The sequence below is a fragment of the Squalius cephalus genome, assembly GCF_949319135.1.
Source record: "Squalius cephalus genome assembly, chromosome: 3".
NCBI classification, from domain to species: domain Eukaryota; kingdom Metazoa; phylum Chordata; class Actinopteri; order Cypriniformes; family Leuciscidae; genus Squalius; species Squalius cephalus.
The window spans coordinates 9936234-9959838 of NC_137124.1; the positions used below are offsets into that span (position 1 = coordinate 9936234).

The 23605-nt window shown below is 37.9% G+C and overlaps 1 protein-coding gene across 1 annotated transcript; it reads right to left on the bottom strand.

Annotated features, from left to right (window-relative positions):
• Nucleotides 1–2651: 2651 nt before the first annotated feature.
• Nucleotides 2652–21286, bottom strand: wrap53 (WD repeat containing, antisense to TP53). Its single transcript, XM_079867712.1, has 11 exons — nucleotides 21066–21286; nucleotides 19980–20241; nucleotides 18569–18746; nucleotides 17499–17594; nucleotides 17296–17404; nucleotides 16310–16398; nucleotides 8567–8790; nucleotides 6664–6875; nucleotides 6471–6574; nucleotides 6227–6370; nucleotides 2652–4005 (listed from the first exon to the last, which is right to left on the bottom strand). The coding sequence occupies exons 2-11, from the start codon at nucleotides 20224–20226 to the stop codon at nucleotides 3786–3788; spliced, it is 1623 nt and encodes a 540-aa protein (XP_079723838.1). The 5' UTR covers nucleotides 20227–20241; nucleotides 21066–21286; the 3' UTR covers nucleotides 2652–3785.
• Nucleotides 21287–23605: the final 2319 nt, after the last annotated feature.

Genomic DNA, 23605 nt, shown 5'->3' on the forward strand with positions numbered 1-23605 from the left:
GTCTGAAATTGTCATCGTAGGTGCATGTCCACTGTGAGAGACATAATCTAAAAAAAAAAATCCAGAAATCACAATATATGATTTTTTAACTATTTATTTGTATGATACAGCTGCAAATAAGTATTTGAACACCTGTCTATCAGCTAGAATTCTGACCCTCAAAGACCTGTTAGTCTGCCTTTAAAATGTCCACCTCCACTCCATTTATTATCCTAAATTAGATGCACCTGTTTGAGGTCGTTAGCTGCATAAAGACACATGTCCACCCCATACAATCAGTAAGAATCCAACTACTAACATGGCCAAGACCAAAGAGCTGTCCAAAGACACTAGAGACAAAATTGTACACCTCCACAAGGCTGGAAAGGGATACGGGGAAATTGCCAAGCAGCTTGGTGAAAAAAGGTCCACTGTTGGAGCAATCATTAGAAAATGGAAGAAGCTAAACATGACTGTCAATCTCCCTCGGACTGGGGCTCCATGCAAGATCTCACCTCGTGGGGTCTCAATGATCCTAAGAAAGGTGAGAAATCAGCCCAGAACTACACGGGAGGAGCTGGTCAATGACCTGAAAAGAGCTGGGACCACCGTTTCCAAGGTTACTGTTGGTAATACACTAAGACGTCATGGTTTGAAATCATGCATGGCACGTAAGGTTCCCCTGCTTAAACCAGCACATGTCAAGGCCCGTCTTAAGTTTGCCAATGACCATTTGGATGATCCAGAGGAGTCATGGGAGAAAGTCATGTGGTCAGATGAGACCAAAATAGAACTTTTTGGTCATAATTCCACTAAACGTGTTTGGAGGAAGAAGAATGATGAGTACCATCCCAAGAACACCATCCCTACTGTGAAGCATAGGGGTGGTAGCATCATGCTTTGGGGGTGTTTTTCTGCACATGGGACAGGGCGACTGCACTGTATTAAGGAGAGGATGACCGGGGCCATGTATTGCGAGATTTTGGGGAACAACCTCCTTCCCTCATTTAGAGCATTGAAGATGGGTCGAGGCTAGGTCTTCCAACATGACAATGACCCGAAGCACACAGCCAGGATAACCAAGGAGTGGCTCTGTAAGAAGCATATCAAGGTTCTGGCGTGGCCTAGCCAGTCTCCAGACCTAAACCCAATAGAGAATCTTTGGAGGGAGCTCAAACTCCGTGTTTCTCAGCGACAGCCCAGAAACCTGACTGATCTAGAGAAGATCTGTGTGGAGGAGTGTGCCAAAATCCCTCCTGCAGTGTGTGCAAACCTGGTGAAAAACTACAGGAAACGTTTGACCTCTGTAATTGCAAACAAAGGCTACTGTACCAAATATTAACATTGATTTTCTCAGGTGTTCAAATACTTATTTGCAGCTGTATCATACAAATAAATAGTTAAAAGATCATACATTGTGATTTCTGGATTTTTTTTTTTTAGATTATGTCTCTCACAGTGGACATGCACCTACGATGACAATTTCAGACCCCTCCATGATTTCTAAGTGGGAGAAAACTTGCAAAATAGCAGGGTGTTCAAATACTTATTTTCCTCACTGTATGTAGTTCTAAATGTTTTTGTGCATGTCTATGATGATATGTGGTTTGCAAGGTGTTCACTTGTTTTATTTACCAGGTGAATATGCAAATCTTGGGATAAAGTAAAAATACAACTCTTATTTTCTAACTCAAAAAAGTATTACATTTTTTTTTAACTTGAATTAGTGTGTAATGTTGGTGTTTGAGCATAAACAACATCTGCAAAGTTACGACGCTCAAAGTTCAAAGCAAAGGGAGATATTTTCTGTGCGTGTCTGCAAGCTGCCTGCTAACACGCGAGCTCTTGAAGCTCCGCCCTCTGTGCCGGGAGCAGCAGCTCATTTGCATTTAAAGGGACACACACAAAACGACGCATTTTTGCTAACCCTAAAAAGGGACAATTTTAACATGCTACAAAAATGATCTGTGGGGTATTTTGAGCTAAAACTTCACATACACACTCTGGGGACATCAGAGACTTATTTTACATCTTGTAAAAAAGCGGCGTTATACCACCCCTTTAAAACAAGTTTTGTGTTACAAAAAATACTTAAAGTCAGCATGAAAGGAAAAAATCGCCCTGATAATCGATAATATTATCGATTCATATTTTAGGTAAAAATATGGAAGAAAAGATTTGCCGTTTTACCGTGACTAAGAATGTTATCTTTTTTCTTAAGATTGTTCTTCAGACAAAATTTGAGAATTCAAAAATGTAAAAAAAAAATAAAATAAAAAAAAATAAAAGAATTTAAAAAGTGTTATTAAAATTAATTTACTTTATAATAACTTCTTTCAAATATGCCTTACAAAATTGGTCTGTATTGAAATTGTTGTAATACACTGCTGTAAAAAAAAACTTTAGAAAATACTTACAAAATGCTTCAAGAATTGCACTTTGGAACATCCTAACAAAAGTCTTAGAATTTATGTTTTTAAGATTTTTTTTCTTAAGACAACTTTAATGAATTGGGCCTATGATTGCTTTGAAATCTGCATGATGAACAAATGCTGGACGGGAGAAGCTACGCACCCATGAGGTTTAATACTTTGAGTTAGAGGTTTGTTCAAAGCATGAGGAATAGTAACTTACCTTAGCAAACACCACTAATTACAGAAAGACAGTGACGTTTTTTATGTAAACATGTTTATTAATCTTAGCCACTGTGATCTACCTGTAGCATACGGTTCCTCTGAGCAGAAAGAGCCACAAGCAGACCTGAATGAGGTGGCTTACAATCCAGGAAAACTGTACAAAATAAAAGGGTTTGTGTTACACATTTGTACAAACAACTGAAGCTTTCAGCAGTGGATGTAATATGATATTCAGCATGCTGACTAGAGCATGTTTGGCAAGCCTGAAACATTCAAACCCACCGCTTTAAAGAGTAAAGTACAGAACATACACAAAGCGTAAAGCTGCAAAAAGTGTACATTTGTAAAAATGCACACCATTTTGTCAAGACGACAGCTAACATTAGAATATGAAAAGACTCTCTCGCACACACACACACAAACAAACACGGGTTATTATAAAAGGGAATGTGCAGTCTCAGCTAAAGCAATGAGACTCATTGAGAGGCAGGAAACCAACCACATTCACACACAATAAAGCAGATTACTGGCTTACAAAAATATATTCACAGCTGCCCACTGTAGCTCTATAACACATTAAACATTATACAAACCGTCTCAGTCCATCACACACAGACCTTCCCTGTGTCAAAATCATCTCTTACATGGATTAAACCTGCTCCTGAAATAACGGTTCTGTCTTCACTGAAAGTCCCAGACATGGCTCAACGTGTTTCCTGAAAACAGGTTCTACGTGGTGAAAGGAAAACAAACCCAATGCAAATCGGAAAAGGCTGTGCAGCTAAATGGTAAACCTGAGAGGCATCTCACTCCAACAGCGGCAGATCCTGAAGGCATTGCTAGAAAACCCAACGTAAACATCAATTTAAGGAGCCATCCAAACAAAATGAAAACTATGAATGAATTATTCATATTTCAGAGGTGTTCCAGGTCATCTAAATCATAATTTGTTGTCAGAACCAGTTTAAATTCAATGGATTTTGGTTTGTCTTGACTTTTAGACATTCACCGATTGAGGTTTACGAACCTAGCGGCATGCAAAAAGGACTATTCTACAATTAAAAACAATGCAGAATTACAGTCTTACAACTCTTCACCTAAACAATCAGTATGATAGGTTTGGCAGTAGATTATGGGTCTGTTTGGTGTGCAGTTTTACAATCAAAAGTTCTAGCTTTCAATGACTGCTGGCTCCTCCTCCTGCACGCTCTCATTGGTTGAGGCCAACGGGCCGGCCCACCACAGCACCAGAGCGTTGTCCTGTCGGACGTCATTTGTTGGCATCACATTCCCCTCGTCTGAATCAGAGTCCGAGTCCCAGCTGTCAGACGGCCAACAGAACTTGCGCTGACCGCTGGACGAAGCCACTAATGGCATGAAAGGGTGCACACTATAAATGAGAGGGTAAAAAAACGTTAGAGGGGGTAAAGTTAGCAATATTTAGTCATTTACATTTATTTATTTTGCAGATTAAAGGTGCACTATGTAATAGGGGCGTAACAATATATCGTGTCACAATATATTGTAATACAAAAATGCAACAATATGTATTGTGTATAGTTTTGTGTGATGAAAAAATTCAAGTCTTCAGTGTCAGTACTACATTAAACTACTAATATATATATATGTATGAAGAGTTCAGATGCGAAAGCCTCTAAGTGCCATCTGAAATTTTCTTCTAGATTGATCATTTTTATCAAACTCGTTTATTTAAGCTCAGTTATTTCACTTAAATGGCAATTAATAGGTAATTTTCATTGCCATTTAAGTGAAATGACTGAACTTAAATATACGAACTTCATAAAAATGATCATTCTAGAAGAAAATTTCAGGTGGCACTTAGAGGCTTTTGCATCTGTATATATATAATGTTGAATATAATGTATAATAATGCAATGGGGGAATATTTGTGGGTCCTGATAATGCCAAATGTCTGATGTTACCAGTAAAACGTGTCCTAGATTATTTTAAATATATCTAGTCAGTGAAAAAGTGCAAGCAAAATCGTCAAAAACAATTCAGTATTTTCAGCTTCAGAATCGTGAATATTTTTATTCTGGTGTCTCTATTGTCCTGTGCATTGGGTTTCCAGCATCAAGTCCAAGCCTATTCATTTACACACATAATGTAACACCAAATTTAGCATTTTAATCAACAGTACATTTTCTGTTAACCTTTTACCATATGTCTTGGAGTATCGCAATAATATCGTATCGTGAGTATAGTATCGTGATATGTATCGAATAGATGTATCCTTCGCTGACTTTGATATCCCACAATCCTATGCTTTCCAATCTGTGAGAGTTGAGCAATAAAATAAAGATGGCGTCTGAAAGGTGTGTTTGCTGGTCAGTTTGTGTGTAAATGTAAGTTTTTAATAAACATTTTCCACTTCTTGTAGTAATTAAATATTCACCAGAGCTCGCTCTATTTAGCTGTAGATCATTAAACCGTTACTCTGCCTCAGAAGTCTGTCCGAAATCAGTTTCGTGAGGAACCTTCGTGCACAAACACTACCTGCAAAGTCACGGCCTATAAGGCAGCAAAGAAATAAGTCACTGTCTGAGTTTTCAGACGCAGCCGGGTTGTTTTAGCGGTCAGCAACTTTCCTATAGAGGTCGCCGCGCTGACTCTGAGCCTGAATGGTTTCGTGAGCCTAGACAGACCAGCGCTTGCACTGCAGATAAATAGCTACGATGGCAAAAAGCACTCGCTGTTTATCATTCATCTTTGATATTAAGCATTTATGTCCTGATTCCATTTATGATGAGTCTTTTCCTTTAAAATGTCATTCTTCAATTAGGGGCAGATCTTGAAGAATGTATTTGTTTAAAAACACATACATGCACAAATTAGATGTACACTATCAGTCAGTAAGATTTTTTTTTTAATACTTATAGAAATTAATACTTTTATTCAGAAATATCCATTAAATTGATCAAAAGTGACTCTTACATTGTTACAAAAAATGTCTTCATTCTTTATATTCAACTTTCTGTTTGGCAAAGAATTCTGAAAAAATGCATCACGGTTTCCACAAAAATATTAAACAACTGTTTTCAACATTGGTAATAATAAGAGATCAGCATATTAGAATAATTTCTGAAGGATCATGTGACTGGAATAATGATGCTGAAAATTCAGCTTTCAGAGGAATAAATGACATTTTAAAATACATTCAAATAGAAAACAGTATTTTTAAATTGCAATATTATTTCACACTATTACTGTTTTAATTGTATTTTTGATTAAATAAATGCAGCCTTGCTGAGCATAAGAGACTTCTTTCGAAAACATTAAAAAAAACAAAAAACATACTGACCCAAAACTTTTGAACAGTAGTTCATAAATACCACATGAATTGATAATATGCTTCCTAAGTTCTTAAAAAAAGTATAAATGTATTCTAGTGGAAAAGGCTGGGTAGGGGACAAACCTAATATTGGGAAATTCTGGCACAAATTTAACCTTTGAGTACTCTTAAAAAGATAAAGAGATCACAATCTATCCATTAAAGTGAAGATTTATAAGGCATTATTTCTTGGAAATCTGCAAAAAGGTTTAAATTTTGGTCAAATTTAAAGTCATTGTCATGCATTTTCTACTTGTACCTGATGCCATTGGCACAATCCGTGTGCGCCTGATACTGCAGCATTGGCTGTAGTGTCTCCTCATTCCCATCAGGTGGCGCTGTGAGGGTGTCCCACACTGACACCACACCATCGGTGTCCCCACTCAGCAGATATCGTCCAGATCTAATTCAGACACACAAATATCAACATAACATGAGCAGAATATAAACAGGTCCAATTACAATGGTTGAGTTTTTAGGCAAGTTGTAAATCTTGATCTTACTGGTCCATGTCAAAGTAGATACGCTGGTTGGTATTGACGTTCCTGTGCATGGAGAACAGAACCTGTCCTGGATCTCTCACGTCCCAGCACAGGATCTCTGAGTCCTAAAGGCAGTGACACACAGTATTAGCAAGACAATTCAAAACATACAAGCAAATAGCAGTGCTTCTGATGCTTCTGACAGTCCACTGACCTTGCGGCCGCCCGTGTACAGGTGATAGCCGTTGGGTGAGAACAGCAGGTGTGTAAGGCCACCGTGGTGTCGAGTGGGCAGAAGAGCCAGCAGAGATCCATCCTCACAAGAGTAAAGGCCGGTCGAACGAGAATACGACCCTAAGGCGTACATGGACTGGCACGGACTGAAGGCAATACAGGAGATAATGCCAGTCTGACCCTGTTTCTTCACTTGAAAGATGAGGGATGTATGAAAAGAGCGGAAAGAAAAACAGGAACAAAAGTTATTTTGCATTTTTGGTTTTTTTGTATTAGAGAATGAAAAAGATTCATGAGTAATGAGAAAATATAGAGGGGCTTTTCCCAAACAAGCCCAGATGAGAAAGAACTTGTTATTGAAGGGATAGTTCACCCTCAACACCCGTAAGACTTTCGTTCATCTTCAGAACAGAAATTAAGATATTTTTAATGAAATCTGAGAGGTTTCTGTCCCTCCATTGACAGCTACACAACTAACACTTTGACGCTTCAAAAAGTTCATAAAGAGATCGTAAAACTAATCTATATGAATTGAGCGGTTTAGCCCAAATTTTCAGAAGGAACTCAATAGGAGCTTTATATGATGATTTAATTTAGGCTTTTATTCACATACTGTAAAAACATTGATCAACTAACATAAAAGAAGCTCAACTGAACCTGTGTCAAAGTGTCAGTTGTGTAGCTGTCAATGGAGGGACAGAAATCTCTCAGATTTCATTAAAAAGATCTTCATTTGTGTTCTGAAGATGAACGAAAGTCTTATGGGTTTGGAACAGCGTGAGGGTGAGTAATTAATGACAGCATTTAAATTTTTGGGTGAACTATCCCTTTAAGGGGTCTAACGAGAAGCTGAATTTACTTGCTTAAGGGAGTCAAACAACATTGCAACTTTACGCATAAATAAGAATTCATTTGATGTGCCGTCACACTTCTGTTCAAAAGTTTGGGGTCAGTAAGATTTTTTGTTTTTGTCTCGTATGCTCAAAAAAAATACACCTTTTTAAAAAAAAATAAGTTACAATTAAACAATTTCAAACAACTGTTGTCAATTTCAGTACATTTTAAAATGTAATTTATTACTGTAATGCAAAGCTGAATCTTCAGCATCATTACTCCAGTCTTCAGTGTCACATGATCCTTCAGAAATCACTCTTATATGCTGATTTGCTGCTCAAGAAACATTTCTTATTATCAATGTTGAAAACAGTTGTGCTGATAAATATTTTGATGCAAAGTGTGATGCAATTTTTCAGGATTCTTTGATGAATAGAAAGTTCAAAAGAACAACATTGATCATATTTCAACATAAGAAATATTTTGTACCACTATAAATGTCTTTGAAGAATAACTTCAATTTTTTACCCTTTTTTTTTATTTGACCCCGAACTATTGAACAGTAGTGAACGTATATCAGCTACTTCTCAACGACTTTCTATGTGGCTCATCCAATCAGAGTATAAAGATGGAACTATATTATCCATTTTACTACAATATAACAATATGATAGGCCTGCATATTTCTAACACTCATCAGTCTGAACAAAGACCTTTTGTGTTACATCCAGACCAATAATTACAATAGCAGTGTTGAAACAACGTGAATGAGTCAGACACCACAAACATGCTAAGATAATTATATCCACAGCCACTGTCTAGATCAGAGCCATGCATGCCGTGTCAGTTTAATCAAGCCAAATATGTGTTTCCCGCCATGAATGCGTTTGGAATGAATCCACCCAAACAAACAAAAAGAAATTAAATGGGATTACAGGCATTCCACACCCACGCAAGCCAGACAGCCGTCTTGATGACCCCGATTAAAAACCGTTTGAAGAGTGAGAGTGATTGATGTAGTGGTTATTTATCTACAAGAGGGACCCTCACCCATGGTGGGCCTTTCCTCGCAGTCTCTCCCAGGACGGTCGGTGTAGAAGACCCTGACGATTTTATCAAAGCCGCAGTAGAGCTGAGAGCCGTCGGGAGAGAAACACAGGGAATGGGCCGCGGTCAGCTCATCCAGGTGGTTGTAGGGTCGAAAAGATGCACGGAGGTCCCCGTAGAATGCGTCCCATATGTGGACTGGGTTGTCCCGGCTACTGCTGGCAATGCTGAAGGGGCAAGCAACAAAAAGAGGGAAACTGAAATACACTGCATGTTACAGAAAACTTTTTTTTAAAACTACAAGAGAATGCAACATCAGACTTAGTAATCAGTCTGGCTTTCATCTAAACCGGCAACACAAAAGATCCATTCACAATAGAGAATCTAACAAATTAAGAGCTAAGACAATTTGAAGTGAAAGATGACAACTGCCGGTAGATGAAAGAAATTAGGCATATGAGTACGTGCCCTCCAAAGGATTGGAAAATCCCCAGGCAATCCCTTGGCATTGATAGGGGACAGTACAAACTATATATAAACTAAAACATTTTATTACATGAATTAAGGATTTCAGAACATTGAAAAAAAAAAATTATAGAGCTTTTTATAAACCATCTCTGCACTTCAGGATATTCATGGCAAAACAAGGCAAGTTATTGCATGCAAACTTGGTCATGTTGGGATTAAATGCATGAATACTTTCATGAATTTGCGTGAACGCTATGATTTTACTGTACAACTGCTAAATTGTCAGATTGTTTTTCATCAAATTCAATTGAAGCACTGAAAATTATCAGCGAGTCATATTATATTTTGATATTTTGATCACGCTCTTAAGGTGCGGACATCTCTGCCATTGCTCGGTGAAAGTTCAGACGAAATCCAGTTATTGTAATAGGAACCCGATGGGGAGTTTCAGTATGAGGGCAAAAAAGTTTCCCACACAGGTTTCACACATGATAAATAAAATTTGCCTTCGTCTTTTGACATATAAGAGTACTTTATACCATTAAAAAATCCTGCAAGTTTCCGAGCTTAAAGGTAGGCTAGCAATAGCAAGCTAGCTTTGAAAGCATGTGATCCCACCCTCCCTTCAGAGCGTCTCCAAAGCCACGCCTCCTTCAAAACACATGAACTCATACAGAAGAGACGGCAAAGCATCAGAGATGACGTTAAACTGCCTCATGTCTAAAAGCACATAATATTACAATAATGAACGTAAACAACTTACAGAGCTCTGACTTGTACCAGCTGACTGCTGCAGATTCATTTCGGCGTTAATAGTGTTGACATAGAAACGCATAAACCTGAGTCTGAGGACGTGAACAGCTCTGCGTAGAACGTCACGGGTTGCCATCTCGTCATTACGATTATGACATGGTGTGAACGCAGCATGAGCTCATTGTTTCGGTTCAGGAGGAACTGTAAAAGTTCTGTTTCGATTGTGGTGATTGGTGACTGACGTCTGTCTACAACTCTGCAAAGTCTCATGAAACATGCTGATGAAATTTCAGTAATCGAACAGTCTTACAAAAGCAAGAGCTTACAAAAGCTAAAGTAAACACTACATCAATACTGTAATGTTAGTTAGCAGGCTAGCAGAGGCAAAGCTTTGCCCTTCGTTTACATCATAGCAACTACACACAACTTATAATTGGAACTGTTAATAGAAAACACAACTGCAAATAATAAGACATACTTAGAAGTCGTGATCCATAAACAACAAATTGTCCCAACAAAATGGGAACAGCTACGTCTTTCAGGAGAAGCTTTTGTGCATATAGCCTGCATTGTACTCTGTCTGTCTGCTGTTCTCCGTTAAATGTGCAGCGCACAGACAAACGTTGAGATAATCTTCAGGAAGTGTTAAAAATACATTTTAACCTCTCTAAGTTTGTCAGCCTTAGGACAAACTTTTTCCAGGTGGAAAAAACAGCGACGACACCCTTCATCTTCTCTGGCGCAGCTTAACCAGGCCTCGCCAACTTTTTAGCATATTCAGTGGGCGGAGATTATTTAAATGAGGAACATTATGACTTCATAAGATCCGGAAAAATCGCAATGTAGCCCAAAAGTTCATTGAAGAGTCATTACAGACTAACATAGTTCTTGAAAAGTGGATTCTGTTAAATTATATATCTCCCTTTGGAGTGGACTTTGAGCTTTTGTAACCTTGCCTTTGTAAAAACCTTAGTAAAATACTTTTTGCACTGTATTTTATTTCCTTTTTATTCTAAACTGTTTTAATTATTCTTATTTCTTTTGATTATTTGAATTACTTCTATGTAAAGCACTTTGAATTATGTTTACTTCACTGGCGCCGATGTATGGCGACATGCTTACGAGCCTCTCTCACGCCGTGCTTAGTGTTAGTGTTAATAACCTTACTTATTAGTTTGATAATACAGCCTACGTCCTCCCTTATCACTTATGATCGCCAGACTTTATTGGACATCGGACAAAATGTTCCAAAACAACATCTATGATACCTGTGGATATTATCAAAATATCAGAAACCTGGTGCACTGCATATCGAAGGCGAGGAAGAGAGGAAGACGCGGGGTGAGGCTACGGAGCCGATCTACCAATACCAAGCATGCTGCTGGCAAACATGCAACTTGCCTCTGTTTTCACTGATATTTTTAACCTGTCACTCTCTCTTCGTGTGGTCCAAATTGTTTTAAAAAAAAAAAATCAATCATAATTCCTGTGCCTAAGAAAACGACTGCCACCTGTATGAATGATTTAAGACCTGTAGCCTTGACTTCTTTGATTATGAAGTGTTTTGAACAGCTCGTGAAAGCATATCAACAACAGCATACCTGTCTCCACTGATCCACTACAATTTGCATATAGATCAAATAGAGCTGTAGATGATTCTGTATCCTTGGCTTTACATACTGTGCTCCAACATCTAGAGGGCAGGGATACGTATGTCAGGATGCTGTTTGTTGATTATAGCAGTGCCTTCAATACTATCAGACCTTCTATTTTAATACCTAAGACCTGGGCCTCTGCAATACCATCTGCAGTTGGATACAGGACTTTCTAACAGGCCGGCCCCAGACAGTAAGAGTTGGCACTACATACTCAGCCTCTATAGTGTTAAACACAGGAGCACCTCAAGGCTGCTGTCTCAGTCCTTTATTATATAGCCTGTATACATTTGACTGTATTGCATTTGCAAAACATCCCACTAATAGTATTGTGAAATTTGCAGACGATACTACTGTGGTAGGACTCACTGACAGCAATAACGAAACGGCCTATAGGGATGAGGTGAGTAATTTGATCATGTGGTGCCGCAGAAACAATCTGTCCCTCAATGTGGGGAAAACCAAGGAGGTCATCATAGATTTCAGAAGGAACAAACCCACACACACACCTGTCTATATTAACAACTCTCCAGTTGAAATTGTCAACACCTTTTCAGATTTCAGACTCCCTCTTATGGTCCTTCCATATCAGCTGTGCCATTAAGAAAGCACATCAGAGGCTTTATTTCTTGAGGTGTCTCAAGAAATATGGTATGTCCCTTAACATTCTACATAACTTTTACCGCTGTACAATTGAGAGTATACTGACAGGTAACATTGCAGTGTGGTTTGGCAGGGCTACTTCACTTGATCTTAATCTTCTGACAAAGGTGGTCAAAACTGCATCTAAAATGATTGGGGTTCCACCAAAACATTTACTGGAAACGCAGCACTAAGAAGGCACTAAGTATTATGCAGGATTCAAGTCATCCTGCACATAATCTCTTCTCCCACCTTCCATCGGGGAGACGTTTGCAGAGCATCCCGACGTGCACAACACGTTTCAGGGATAGTTTTTACCCTCAGGTAATAAGGCTACTGAATGATAGTAGGGTTGAGGTTTGAGCGTAGTTACTATGTTTACTGTGCTTGGATATTTTAATGTTATTATAATTGTTATTTATTGACTGGTGCTGAGAGAGTGCCAAGGCACACTGTATTTTCATTACTGTGGTACTCTGTACTAATATGCATATGACAGTAAACTTGAACTGAACTGAATTACCATTGTATATGAAATGTGCTATATAAATAAACTGGCCTTGCCAATCTTTTTTATGCTCAAAAAGCAACATTACAGACTAACTAAAGTTGAAAAAGTGAAAAAGCATAATTTAAAATAAAATAAAAAAATCCATGTCATGATCCCGTTAAGCCGTTTATGCAAATTCACTGTGCTGCTGACCAACAGAAAGCGGATTGGTTTGAAAGTGAATCGTTGAACTGTGCTTTACTATGCTATTGACAAATGAATGCCATATGGGTTTGGATTGGAATGACAAGAGTAAATGATGTCAGAATTTTTATTTTTCGGAGAACCATTCCCTTAAGTACAGATCCGACGTTCCGTCTCAACAGGAGGGCAACAGTTTAAAAGTGAATAATGAGAAACTACACCAAATGACTAGAGTCGAGATGGAGGATGTAAATGACCTGAATACTAAGCACCTCCCCTGGAGGAAACAGCCAATCATAAGTCAGAGTTAATGATCAACCCCTGTGGACCTTCAAGCAGCTCTTTAAGCCCTTGGCAGCACTCAGAACATTACGCTACACACGCCTGGAAGAGAAATACTCGAAAGCTGCTGTTTCACAGTGCTTCAGAAATACCTGTAAACAATCACTAAGACAAGATAAAAGATGACAAATTGTTACTGAGCACGTCTCTGACTTCTTTAACCTCACCCTCTTCATCTTAATGATTCCTTTATGAAGTTTACAGTTTGTCCTTGACCCCCGCCTTGTCGTTCCTCCCTTTTCCTTTGTCATTTTCAGTCGCTGCAGGGCGGATTCTGTAATCCCAAACAACTTTGATCAGAACTGATGCTGCGCGTGTGTGAAACAGCACATGCCACAGTTAACGAGCCCTCGTTAGCAGCCTGCCGCAGTTATTCATGACGACTGCCATTGATTTGGACTGATTTCTGTTCCATTGCCTTCTGTCCAACAAAAAACATAACCATCAAAGAGAACATCATTAAACGAGAGCTGGAGCGACAGAGAACTGGAGATGAGGAACAGGAGACCACTTACTTCCTCGCTAAACAATTCCAGCACTGCTTTCTGCAAACCCTAACACACACACACACACACACACACACACACACACACAGATTGTACAGACAGATAGACAGATAAATAGAGAGACAGATATATAGATATAGATATAGATAGAGACACAACAGCACTCACACACACAGATTGATAGGCAATGAGACAGACAGACAGATAGACAGATAGATAGATAGACCGATAGATAGATACACAACAGCACACACACACACACACACACACACACACACACACACACACACACACACACACACACACACACACACACACAGAGATAGATAAAGAGACACAACAGCACTCAACACAGACAGACAGACAGACAGACAGACAGACAGAGAGATATAGAGACACAACAGCATTCACACACACACATAGACAGACAGACAGACAGACAGACAGACAGACAGACAGATAGATAGATAGATAGATAGATAGATATAGAGACAACAGCATTCACACACACACACACACACACACACACACAGACAGACAGACAGACAGATAGAGAGATATAGAGACACAACAGCATTCACTCTCACACACACAGACAGACAGATAGACAGATAGATAGATAGATAGATAGATAGATAGATAGATAGATAGATAGATAGATAGATAGATAGATAGATAGATAGATAGATAGACAGACAGACAGACAGACAGACAGACAGACAGACAGACAGACAGAAAGATAGACAGACAGATATTTTACCACAACTTAAGGGATGTTGTTACACACGGAGCAAAAATCTGTCACATCTTAGAGCCAGAACTAACAGTTTTATAAATAGGCACAATCAAAACCACTCACTCCCTCCAGAGGGTTTCGCAGAAAGTACAGGAAATGTGAGCAGCCACAATAAATCCAAGCCTCGAAATTTACATTCTGGGTCGAATCCAACAATCTCCACCAGAGGAGGAGACAAGGCTCATCAGCACTGATCATAACAGAGAAGAAACACAGCAACACTGATCTGGAACAATAGCAGCTTAATTAAAACTCAATCTCTTTAAAGACGTGCCATGTCTCTGGAAACAATTAACTGGGCCACTCTATAACCCAGGCAATGGAGATTGTAAAAATGTGACTGTTAATCACTGAATGAAGCCTGACCATTTGACCCAAATGGTCCACAAATTAATCAAGTCCAAATGGTCAATTTCTTTAAAAAAATACAGCTTTGAAAATAGAGAGGATAAAGAACCAAAGACTGTCAATATCTAAGTCAACTTTTCCAACAGCCATGAACACATTACATTAGTCTTTACTAAGTGACTATCAATGTCGTTTTTGTAAAGTGAAAAGCTCAAGAAATATTGGAAAAAGCTTCTTCTGATCCTCCTCTTGATCTGGGGTTACAAACATTGGCATGTAGAGCATGTTTTATTTTGCTATGAACTGAATGGGAAGCCAAACACAATTATTCTCCACAGAGCAAACCATATGCATACTGCATATCAATTTTGGCACTGCTACACGATTCTGACTTTGTCAGTTGCCCTGCTGAATGGATAATAGCGCAGTTTTTTCTGCTTTATCTGTTGCTTACTAGCTTTCAAAACAACTTTTGAGATAAATACAAAATGAACACTATTAATGAGCGTTTCAAACCGCCCAGCAAACACAGTCCTTAACATTAACAGTCCAAACACAAGCCACAGTAACAGGGATTCTCAAAGTGGTGTTATTAGGGGAAGATGTACTCCTAATACTCTAAACCCAAAGGGAACAGAACAACACGAAAACTAATATTTTGTAAATCTATAAACTTCAATTCAAAAGCTTTTTTTTCTCTCACTTTTATTCAGAAACAATTGGTCAAAAGTGACAGAAAATATTTTTTATCATTCAAATCAGTGCTGTTCTTTTAAATTGCTAAACATCAATGAATTCTGAGAAAGTTCATCAGTTTCCACAAACAATATTAAGCAGCACAACTGTCGTAATAACAATAAAGGTTTCTTAAGCAGCAAAATCAGCATATTAGGATGATTTCTGAAGGATCATGTGATACTGATACATTTTAAAATATGTGACCCTGGATCACAAAACCAGTCACCAGTCGCACGGGTTTAACCAACAATACACTGTATGGGTCAAAATGATAGATTTTTCTTTTATGACAAAAATCATTAGGATATTAAGTAAAGATCATGTTCCATGAAGATATTTTGTAAATTTCCTACCGTAAATATATAAAACATTTATTTTTGTGAGTGAATGAAGCACAATCGCGAACATAAATGGAAATTTAAAGGTGATTTTCTCAATGTTTAGATTTTTTTGCACCCTCAGATTCCAGATTTCCAATAGTTGTATATCGGCCAAATATTGTCCTATCCAAACAAACTATATACATCAATGGAAAGCTTATTTATCCAGCTTTCAGATGATGTATAAATCTCAATTTCACAAAATTGACCCATGTGACTGGTTTTGTGGTCCAGGGTCACATATTTTAAGTTAATAATATTTCACAATATTAGTGTTTTTACTATATTTTTGATCAGATAAATGCAGCCTTGATGAACATAAGAGACTTTCAGAGACATAAAAAAAAAAAAAAAAAACTTTTTAAAATTCCAAACAGTAGTGTATAGACACACACACACACACACACATTATATATACACTCACAAGCATGTGTCCGGGTCCATAGAGGTCATCTTCGGGAACCAGCAGTAGTCGTAGATGGTGTCTCCTTCTGCCATCTTCAGCACTGGACTCTGAGTGGACACAAACAGAAGCAACAGCATTACATTGTGTACAGGATTTCCAAATAAGCAAACAAGAATGTTTATATATTTAAATGTAAAGCAAGGGTTTAGATGCAAAGAAAAAAAAAAAAAAAAAAGATCCTTTGACTCAAGGCTTTCAAAATGAAGATACCAGTATTAATTTAAATTGTGTCATGAGCAGTGTTGGGGAAAGTTACTTTAAAAAAGTAATGCATATTACAATATTGCATTAATAACAAAAAAAAAAATCTGTTTTTTGGCAAATGTAAAAGCCATTTCAACCCCAAAAGTGAAATGAATAACCTCAGGCTGAAGAAAATGCAAAATCACATCTGTACAGTAGAGGGCGCAACTCAAACAAACCTGTCAGCTGTGCTGTGCCGTTCTGGATTGCAGAAGAAGAAAGTTCAACAGCAATAAAAACACAAATGTGATGTTTAACTAAAGTTTGAATTCCCCTGTTTTTATTCATTTTGTTGAAAACTGAATTTGTTTTTGTGCAAGTCAGAATAAGTAAATGCCTGCTCACGTTTAGTCTAGAACTACAATAACCATCATGTTCACACACACAACGCCTCTGCACTTACTCACGATTTCACAACATGAGGACAGGAGAGCTATCAGTCAATACATGTGAAAAAAACTAACTTGTATAAATTATTTGGAAAAAGTGACTAATATTTTGTTGTAAAATTTAAAAGTAATGCATTACTAGTTACATGAAAAAGTAATCTGATTACGTAACTTGAGTTACTTGTAATGCGTTACCCTCAACACTGGTCATGAGACATTTATCATTTTGAACGCTGGCCAAAATCAGTTCTTCGTATTTCTACTTCTACAGGTACATGGTAAATATGAAAAGAAGATCTGGAAGAGGCTGACCATCTCAGAAAGCATGTCCCAGCGGCTGCTGTACAGCTCAGGCGGGAGGTTATACACACGGAGAACGTTATCAGCGCTGTTTGAAACAATGCAGGAACCATCTGGAGCCCTGCAGAGAGGCGTCACAAAGAAAGATCGATACTGTGGTACAGTTTACACAACACAGCCACCATTAATGAGTTGCTTTCATCAGTTATTATCACCATTTGCAGCCTCTGAGGTAATTCTCAGCGATGTGGGAGTATTCGGCCCAGGAGCCCGTCAGCATCTGAGGGTTATGACTGAAGTCGAGGACTTGACTGAGGACACGGGAAAAAGACAAGGTTGAGTCGCCACACAATGGCTAGCCAAGAATATCCCCGTCACAACAGGTTAAAGGGATGGTTCAAAGTCATTCAACCTAGGGTCCTTTGCACCATGACCTCGAGCCAAACACCCCCGTCAGAAGCCTTTTTTCCCTTGGTTGAACATTATTAAAGTTAGAGCTTATTTGGAGAAATCAGCCGGATGTCTTAGTGTAGGCGCTAATGGATCCAAGGATGTATCTCGTAAATTACCCCACTGATAATGCCCAGAATGGTACCAAACTTATACAGTAGTTCAAATAGGTTCTGTACTCATAAAACAAGGCATTGTAAAGTTTGTAAGTACATCAGGAGTTTATTTAAATAACACTTGTCGACGGGACTTCCATGATTTGGGAAAAGCCGTTAAAGTCCTGGCAGAAAGCGATACATTTTTTATTATTTTTTCCGAAGTGTTGACAACTTAGAATTAACTAATAATTGTTGCAAACTGGTACTACCAACAAAATATTAGTGCATTCCTGGAACTGGGCGTAGTTACACTACATCCTTATGCATCGCTTTCTGCCAGGACTTTTACGTGCTTTTCCCAAATCACAGAAGTGACATCGATGTGCGGGTTAGCGGTAGCATGAGCCGTCAGGCAAGTGTTATTTAAATAAACTCCTGATGTACTTACAAACTTTCCAATGCCTCGTTTTATGAGTACAGAACCTATTTGTACTACTGTAGAAGTTTGGTACCATTCTGGCCATTATTAGTGGGGTAATTTACGGGATACATCCTTGGATCCATTAGCGCCTGCACTAAGACATTCGGCTGATTTCTCTAAATAAGCTCTAACTTTAATAATGTTCGACCAAGGGAGAAAAGGCTTCTGGGGGGGGTGTTTGGCTCGAGGTCATGGTGCAAAGGACCCTAGGTTGATTTTACTCCGAACCATCCCTTTAAGATGACCGTATACTTACTAGTGCTGCTCAGTGGAGTTGTCTTCTGGACTCCTCTTCTCAGACTCGTCTGCTTTATCCTCCTCGGCCCGTCCGAGCGTTTCTCTGGTCTCGGCTCCGTTTTGATGCCACTCCACGTCTCCTTCAGTCTCCTCAGGTCCCACAGCATGCTCTGTTTCATCAGTGTGATGACAGGCGACTGACAGAATCAAATTAACGTTAGCTATCTTTCCATCCGAGGTTGCGAATTTAATGTGCAAAATTGTAATATCGCATAAAACATTTATAAAGCAGTGTTTCCGTCACTTCCAGGGAAATTGGCGCAAAATATCTGTAATAAAAATGAAAGTCACTGTGGCTCTTTTACGTACATCATAAATTACTTGCGTCTCAGAGCGTAAAGACGAAACGCAATAAACTTTTCAGACCAAACCAACATTTGAGATGCTGTGCGATATAATTGATTCACTGGTTAGTGCAGATCTCCAATCACACTGAGGAATTTATTCAGTAAATGTGTTTCCATCTGCATGTCTTCTAATCGAATAAAAAAAATTGTCCATCTCAAATGAGCGCATGAGTTTTTGTGCACATTTTTAGAAACATAGTTTACCTATATTGCAGTACCTATAATTACAGAATTTAGGAAATGTTTTTAGCAATAATTTAAGGCAATTATCATCTATATTTTTGGTTGATCAGTTACAACAATATAATCAGATGTGTCATGTATCTGTTATCTAAAACTTATAATTTTTTTTATTATATTAATGTATACCATTAAAACATTGGTCATTTAATTTAATTTAATTTAATAAACATGACATAAGCCAAATATTAACTAATTAATCAGTGTTTGTATATGTTTGTTTATACTTCGGTGGCTATTTTAATGTAAAGAAATATTAATAATTCAAGTTTTTAAGATCTATAACTCTAAAAGTACCAACTGAATAAAATCATATTCTAAACACTTATGCTACAGTTGTCCAGGGCTTGTTCACTACTTTAAATCAATATTAACTGTAAAAAGTGCAATTCAAATAAAAACTGACTTATGATGTTACTTGGCTATCTGTGATTAAAGGCAGTTGTATTGGACAAGTGATCAACGTTCAATGGCATTCACATGTGATGAACCATGACAAAAGTGAACCACATCTCATTTCAGATCCAAGAAAAATAACATCACATCCAAATGTATTAAAGTGAACCAAACAGTTCACTTACGGAGAGCTGCTTAACTATAAAATTGGATGCATATGAAAGACTAAAGGACAATATCCGTGTAATTACTTAAAGATGTCAGTAAGAGAACCACATATGGAGTTTATATCAGCACATATTAAGACATCAGAAGGGCATACTGACATTGTGCCAAACAGGATACTGTAAATCAGAAGCTTTGAAGTGCTCGTAAAAATGGCCTTACCTTCCTCTAGGGTCCCGGCGGCACCTGGGCTCTCACGTGTCTCCTCTGAGGGCATCACCGGCTCTGGTGTCAGGGGTACATCAAGACCCACATCGTCCTGCTCCAGTCGAGGCTGCTTCGCTGCTGGTGGTGCTTCCTCTTCTTCTTCCTCCACCCCTCGCTGAAGAAAAGCCTCGTGATGAGGTTCTCCATCAGCCTCTGTGTCCTGTCCTGCACCACCATCACTGCTTTGACCCGCACCTGACATGCTGTCTTCAGAGGCCTGGGGAACAAGCACAGTTCATATCATTTCAGTCATGGAGTTCACATACAGATTACATACAGTGGCCGCGAGAGTTACACTTATATATAAGTTTGTATATTAAGATGTCTGACTATAATAAACATGAAAATACATTTTGTAGTACTTTGTAATATTGTAGTAAACCATATTATATATATATATATATATATATATATATATATATATATATATATTAAAAAACATTAAAAGGAGATTCCCAAGAAGTCCCTGCTTGACACATGACATTTTATTCTATGAATCTCATTTATGTAACCTGTAAATACTCACTAAAACAATAGTTTCTGCTTTATGCATATCAAAGTTTCCAGAGAAACTAGCCAGCAAACACCACCTTAGGATTCCTTCACTTTTCCTAATTTATTTAAAGGCATAAACTATAATGAAAAATGATGTCACATAAGGACTTCTGGTAATCTCCAGTTACGGTTTATAATTTTTATATTTAAAATGAACTCTGTACTGATGAATCATTATAATAAAAAGCAAATGTAATGTTATTGTAAAGATACACGTATTGTATTATTGACTCTCTCTCTCAATATACATCATCACAATATACATAGTGTAATTTCAATATATAGATAAATAGGCAATTTTGCCTCCAAGAAACATAACTGCTCAATTACATGTACTGTTCTGATATTTCTAATATACATACTTCATTATATATATGGTGACAGCTGTAAGTTAAAGGGTTTTTAACGGTTACATTCTTAAAATGATGAACATCTTTCAGAGTATAACAGCATTTTGACTCGTCCAGCCAAAGAGTGTCACTCTACCTGTTGTTTCTTTAATTCGTGTCAGACGTGTCTTGTGCTCTGGATCTTACAAATCCGACCAACTTCCTCAGTGTACTTGTATTACTGAGTTCAGATGACAGTTTCAGAGCATCTCTTCTATAAACACACTGCGTTGAACCTAGTAAACAGGAACTCACGCGTCGTGTTTGTAATCACAGGGCGCCGCCATGTTTGCACTGTGTGTGTATGCGCTGCCAGGTCACCTGACTCTCGCGAGATTTGCGTCATACTCCGTGTTTTGTTTTTTTTTGTTTTTTTTTTTACCATAGACTGTGGCGTTATTCGAGGGGACAGCCATTTGTAGTGGTGTACGAAACCATAGTGTACGTTATTGAGTGCACTTATTCAATCCCACATTGCACTGCAATAACAAGCACACTTAACGGCTTTCCCGAATTCGCTCACTCGTTTTCATTCACTCCCTCAAGTGAACAGTAGTGGACTAACGTAGGGAATAGTGAATGAGGGTTGAGGGGGTGATTTCGGATTCAGCCTGTGTTTTTACACAGTAGCAGGTTTTCAATAAATCGTATACATTTAACGTATGCATTAAAGCAGAATTTACTTTTAAATTCCTGCATTTAATAGCCTACTTTACAGAAAACCACAAACGGCTTGTCATATTACGTTGTTTGTGTGATGCTAAGTGTTTATCATACATTTCTATTTTAATATCTATTATTACCAGTAGGCTATTTCAGTTAATTTGGTCTTCATTTAAATGTTTTGAAAATAGAAATTAAAAGTAAAAAAAAAAAAAAAAAATCTTGCATGCTCACTCTAATAAGATGTAGACTTCAGTCATATCATATCAGTAGATTTATCAAATCAGTTTTACATAAAGTAGGGCAATAAGTGTATTGTCAAAACACATTGTTTACATGGTACAATGGCTGGTAGGCTACTCTTTTTATAAGTGCTTAACACAAATTTCACGATTTCAGTTCATAAGCTTGCAATTTGATTCCTGTCTTGATTCAATATCTATTCATCCTGATAAATACCAGGTAGGCTACAGTTACATGTTAATTTTTCCAAGGGTGCATCCAAATTCGCAAACTTCCCTACTATATAGTAAAGTGAAAAGATTACATTCATACTACACACATATATCCTACATAGAACGTATTTTAGCTGCGGTCGTGAAGTTATTACTTATTCAAAATAAGTACCTACTCAAGCGATTATATGAGATTTCAGACGCAGCCCATCTGTTGAATACTTCATTTCTCTGGAAGGAGCCTTCGAATTGAGACGGCCTCCTTCGCTCCACGGTGATGCAATCGGCCTTCGAAGGATGCAGCCTCTGAATTGGGACGCAGCAATAGTCAACTTATTGGAGAGAAATGACACCTGACACCCTTTTCTTGTGTCAAATGCTAAATGAGTGAGAAAACCAAAGTCCACACAAGTGCTTCATTCTGAAGTATTTATTAATTTTCTTCAAACAAACCAGAAACCCCAAAAACTATTCACATGATGAATATTCAAACATTGTCAAAATGGTTTCTTATGACCTTTTTTTAAATGGTTGTATCTCTGGAAATTTCAAGACATCCAACTCAGACATGTGTGCCAGCAAGCTAGAGACGTGCAAGATCTCATTATGCAATGCTGATTTCAAATCAGCCATCGCCGCTGTTGGTTCGGTTGATCACTTTAAGATGAACACACGACTCTGTGACAGCGTCAATACAGTACTGTTGCTTTCCACACACCGAATAGATATGACAAACATGTATTTTTTTTAATCATCATTAACATTTTAAAACCTATTTTTGCATGCCAGTAAAGACATTAGGCATCTCTAGTTTATTCTGACCTGCAAAGTTACACAATTAATCATCTTCTTTGTGTTAGTATTTCTGAACACCGATTTCTCTTCTGAGATCAAAGATGAAAAGGCATTTTTATGTTCATCTGTCGACACAATTCTGACCTGGAAACAGTTTTTCCCTCTCATATAAAAAAAATGCAAAGCAAAAACTGTTTCGACGTCAGAAAAACTTGCCCAGTTACACCAAAAAAGTCATCAATTACACGTCTTTTGCGGGGATCACTTGTAATGTTATATAAATCAATTCACAGGTTCATAAACAATGTTTCATGGGTTCCTTAAATAAAATCACACGCTATTATGTCACAGAGCTAGTCTCACTTTTTTTGTTTTACGCATCTTAAGTGTGCCTTAATTGGCAGAACTGAACTGTTAAGGCATGTCATAAAAGAGAGGAAGAAAAAAAAAGAAAAAAAAAAAATCAAACAAATCTGAAACCCCAACAGAGAATGGGAAAAGGGTTAAGGTTATATACATTATTTACATGGCAGCCAGACTGAAGTGTAGTGGGACTGTGTTAAGCCATGTCAGCGAGTGTGTGTACTTGATAATTCATTTCTGAATGTGTGTGTATTTCAGTTATTATTCATGTGTGTGCTGTGTTTGTAAAGTTAACTCTGGCTGCACTCGAGCAGAACTATTCTGTGCAGGTTCGAGATCTCATAGTTCAGCTGTTCCAGCA

Coding starts and splice junctions, on each gene's coding strand:
- wrap53 (XM_079867712.1), bottom strand. CDS start 20,226: ATGTCAGGTGCGGGTCAAAGCAGTGATGGTGGTGCAGGACAGGACACA. Junction 17,405..17,498: donor TACCTCAGAGGCTGCAAATG/GTGATAATAACT, acceptor GCCTCTCTGCAG/GGCTCCAGATGGTTCCTGCA. Junction 6,876..8,566: donor CGAGGAAAGGCCCACCATGG/GTGAGGGTCCCT, acceptor TCATCTTTCAAG/TGAAGAAACAGGGTCAGACT.